The 4,449-nt window shown below is 38.6% G+C and overlaps 1 protein-coding gene across 1 annotated transcript; it reads right to left on the bottom strand.

The window, feature by feature from the left end:
- Positions 1 to 3,085: 3,085 nt before the first annotated feature.
- On the bottom strand, positions 3,086 to 4,067 carry LOC131917783 (pleckstrin homology domain-containing family B member 2-like). Its single transcript, XM_059271868.1, is given in 2 exon segments — positions 3,086 to 4,018; positions 4,020 to 4,067. Coding segments are annotated over 2 exon segments (666 nt in total). The 3' UTR covers positions 3,086 to 3,400.
- Between the last annotated feature and the right edge of the window lie 382 nt (positions 4,068 to 4,449).

Raw genomic sequence — 4,449 nt, 5'->3', positions numbered from 1 at the left:
GTGTATTACATTGACAGATTTTCGTATGTTGAACCATCCTTGCACCACTGGAATGAAGCCTACTTGGTCATGGTGGATGTTTTTTTGATGCATTCCTGGATTCAGTTAGCCAGTATTTTATTGAGTATTTTGCATCAATGTTCATGAGGGAGATTGGTCTGTAATTCTCTTTCTTTTTTGCATCTTTGTGTGGTTTTGGGTATCAGGTTAACTGTAGCCTCATAAAAAGAGTTTGGTAATGTTCCTTCTGTTTCTATTGTTTGGAACAATTTGAAGAGTATATTAGCTCTTCTTTGAAAATCTGGTAGAATTCTGTGCTGAAATCATCTGGTCCTGGGCTTTTTTTGGTTGGGAGACTTTTAATGACCATTTCTATTTCCTTAGGGGTTATTGGACTATTTAAATAGTTTATCTGGTCTTGATTTAAATTTGGTATTGGGTACCTATGCAGAAAATCGTCCATTTCTTTCAGATTTTCCAATTTTGTGGAATAGAGGTTTTTGAAGTATGACCTGATGATTCTCTGGATTTCCTCAATGTTAGTTGTTATGTCTCCCTTTTCATTTCTGATTTTGTTAATTTGGATACTCTCTCTCTACTTTTTGGTTATTTTGGAAAAGGACTTGTCTATCTTGTTGATTTTCTCAAAGAACCAACTCCTTGTTTCATTGATTCTTTGTATTATTCTCTTTGTTTCTATTTTATTGATTTCAGTCCTCAATTTGATTATTTCCCGGCATCTGTTTCTCCTGTGTGAGTTTGCTTTTTCTTGTTCTAGAGCTTTCAGTTGTGCTGTTATGTCACTAGTTTGAGATTTCTCCAACTTCTTTATTTGGGCATATAGTGCTATAAATTTCCCTCTTAGCACTGCTTTCATAGTGGCCTATTAGTTTGGGTGTGTTGTACATTCATTTTCATTGAATTCTAGGAAATCTTTAATTTCTTTCTTTATTTCTTCCTTGACCCATTGGTGATTCAATTGGGCATTATTCGGTTTCCATGAGATTGTAAGCTTTCTGTAAGTTTTGTTGTTGTTGAAATCTAACTTTAAACCATGGTGGTGTTATAAGACACAGGAGGTTATTTCAATTTTTCATATCTGTTGAGATTTGCTTTGTGACCAAGCATGTGGTCGATTTTGCAGCATGTTCCATGGGGTGCTGAGAAGAAGTTATATTCTTTTGTGTTAGGGTGGAATATTCTGTAGATATCTATTAAGCACATTTGAGTCATAATGTCTGTTAGTTCCCTTTTTTCTCTGTTAAGTTTCTGTCTGGCAGACTTTTCCATTGGTGAGAGTGGAGTGTTGAAGTCTCCCACTACTAGTGTATGGGGTTTGATGTGCGATTTAAGCTTTAGTAATGTTTCTTTCATGAATATTGGTGCCCTTGTATTTGGGGCATAAATATTCAGAACTGAGACTTCATCTTGTCAGATTTTCCCTGTAATAAATATGTAATGTCCTTCCCAATCTTTTTTGACTGATTTTAGTTTGAAGTCTATTTTATTAGATATTAGTATAGCTACACCAGCTTGCTTCTTAAATCCATTTGATTAGAAAGACTTTTCCCAGCCTTTTATTCTTAGGTTGTGTCTGTCTTTGATGTTGAGGTGTGTTTCTTGTATGCAGCAGAAGGATGTATCTTGTTTTTGTACCCATTCTGTTAGCCTGTGTCTTTTTATAGGTGAATTTAGACCATTGATATGAGTGGATATTCATGACCAGTTATTGTTAATACCTGTTATTTTTTGATGGTAGTGTTGTATGTTTCCCTTCTTTGGCATTTGTTACTGTGGGACTATCTATTACCTGTGTTTTCATGGGTGTATTTAACTTCCTTAGGTTGGATTTTTCTTCTAGTGCTTTCTGTAGGGCTGGGTTTGTGGAAAGATATTGTTTAAATCTGATTTTATCATGGAATATTTTGTTTACTCCATCTATGTTGATTGAGAGTTCTTTTTTTTTGTAGCTTTATTGGACTTCTGGAGGAAATTTGGTTGTCCTAAAATGGAAAAATCAAATATATAAATCAAAATGCCTGAACAGAGAAAGGATATAAATATTTACTTTTCAATCCTCTGAATTATTAAAGATTTCAGAAATGTTGGATCTGGCAAGACAAAACTTTTGATTGAGAGTTTTGCTGGGTATAATAGTCTGGTTTATACAGTAGTAGGCTTTCACATAGATTTTTAAAAGATCTTAGTGTTAGTTATCACTTGTTGGTTGGAAACCATCCAAAATAAATACAAATTTAATATTACATCAAATTAAATGAATAAAAATACATATCATAAAGATATCTTGGTCTCTTAGTGTCTACATAATGTCTGTCTAGGACCTTCTGGCTTTTAGAGTCTCCATTGAGAAGTCTGGTGTTATTCTTATAGGTCTGCCTTTATATGTTACTTGTCCTTTTACCTTTGCAGCTCTTAATATTTTTTCTTTGTTCTGTATATTTAATGGTTTGATTATTATGTGGTGAGGGGACTTTTTTTTTTGGATTCAGTCTATTTGGTGTTCTGTAACCTTCTTGTATCTTTATAGACATTTCCGTCTTTAGGTTGGGAAAGTTTTCTTCTATGATTTTGTTGAATATATATTATCTGTGCCTTTAAGTTGGTATTCTTCTTTTTCTTCTATCCCTATTATTCTTAGGTTTGGTCTTTTCATGGTGTCCCAAATTTCCTGTACATTTTGGGTCATGACTTAGTTGGCTTTAGTGTTTTCTTTGAGTGATGATTCTATTTCCTCTATTGTATCTTCAACTTCAGAGATCCACTCTTCCATCTCTTGCATAATGTTGGTTATACTTGTATCTGCAGTTCCTTTTCATTTACTCAGATTTTCCACTTCCAGCATTCCCTCAATTTGTATCTTCTTTATTGTCTCAATTTCAGTGTTCAAACCTTGAACTGTTTCCTTCAGCTGTTTAATTGCTTTCTCTTGGCTTTCTTTAAGTTTTTTACTGATTTCTTCCCATTTTTTTTGACTTTTCTTGGAATTCTTTAAGGGAATTTTTCATTTCCTCTTTAAAGCTCTCTATCATCTTCTTTTTTTTTTTGGCATAGCAGGGAAAGTCATCCTTTAATTAAGTACTGCATCTAACTGAACAGAAAATGTCCTTTTAAATGGGTGTGTTTACATAAGGTCATCCAAGAGCTCCCTAAGAAAGACTTGGTGCAAGCCAGTACCCCGAAGAACTCAGGTTCTCACTCACAGCATACTTCAAGGCCTTCTGTGTGGTACCATGCAGGCCAGTCACAATCATCAGATTACCATCTTCAAAGGAACTATTTAAATTATTACGAAAGACACTTGTCACAAACAGAAATGCCCTGCAAATCAATTATTGCACACAGGACTAACAGAAGCGATGCACGGAACACCTTGAAGGCTCTAGAAGACCCAGAACAGAGACCCCAGGGCCATGCCTGTGGCTGCCCCAGCAAGCATGCCCAGGGCCAGGTCACTGTCATTGTCTCGGTACCGCTCACGGATGATGACCTGATTGGCAGGCTGTTGTCCATAAACTCCTGCGTATGGGTACTGGTAGGGCACAGCATACGCTTGCCCATTGGCAGCATAGACGACTTGAGTTCCTGCTGGGTATGCGCCACTGTAGGGACCGTAGCCATAGACCTCAGGGGTCGGTGTAGCGTAGGCAGCGTAGGGAGGTGGCGAGGCAGCCACTGCAGTCTCTTCAGACAGGATTGCTGAGCCAACGTAAGCTGTGTTAGTTCTGGAATCCTGCAGTGTAAACTTCCATGCCAGGCAATCGTCTGTGCTCTCCGCACAGAGACTGATGGTTCTCCCGTCTCGGCAGACGATCTGCAGCAGACAGTCTTTGGGCTTCCCATCTGGAGGCTGGATGTCCCGACACTCATGCCCCATGCGGATATTGATGCAGTCCACCGGCATGTGGACCTTATCCTCTATACTCTGCCGGGTCTGGTCATCATAGTAGATCAGGTGACCATCGGACCACAGGTCAAACCAGTTCTTCTTCCAGCGCTTTCAAAATGGTACTCTGTCGAAGCAACCATCCACTCTTCACAAATGCCATCTCTTCAGCTGCGAATGTCCAGGCCGCTAGGCAGGGATCGGGCTGAGAATGCAAGGTCGCCGGCTTCTTCTCTCTATCATCTTCTTAAGGTCATTTTTTAAGGTTGATTCTTCTGGTTCTTCTGTGTTGAGATGTTCAGGTCTTGCCAGTGTAGGTTCTGATGGATCCATATTGGTTTTTGTGTTGTTGACTGTGTTTTTACATTGGCATCTACCCATCTCTTTCTCCACTTGTTGCAAGTGGTGTCTATGTCTGAGGGAGCCTCTCTTAGTCTGATCGATATTCTTGGTCCAGTGGTAGCTCTTGGTCTAGTCAGTGTTGATGGACTCTTTGTCTCAGGGAGCAGCTCTTAGTCCAATCTGGCGCTGGCAAACTCTGTCTC

The sequence above is a fragment of the Peromyscus eremicus genome, chromosome 1 (assembly GCF_949786415.1).
Source record: "Peromyscus eremicus chromosome 1, PerEre_H2_v1, whole genome shotgun sequence".
NCBI classification, from domain to species: Eukaryota; Metazoa; Chordata; class Mammalia; order Rodentia; family Cricetidae; genus Peromyscus; species Peromyscus eremicus.
This window is presented reverse-complemented; position numbering and strand designations above follow the sequence as displayed.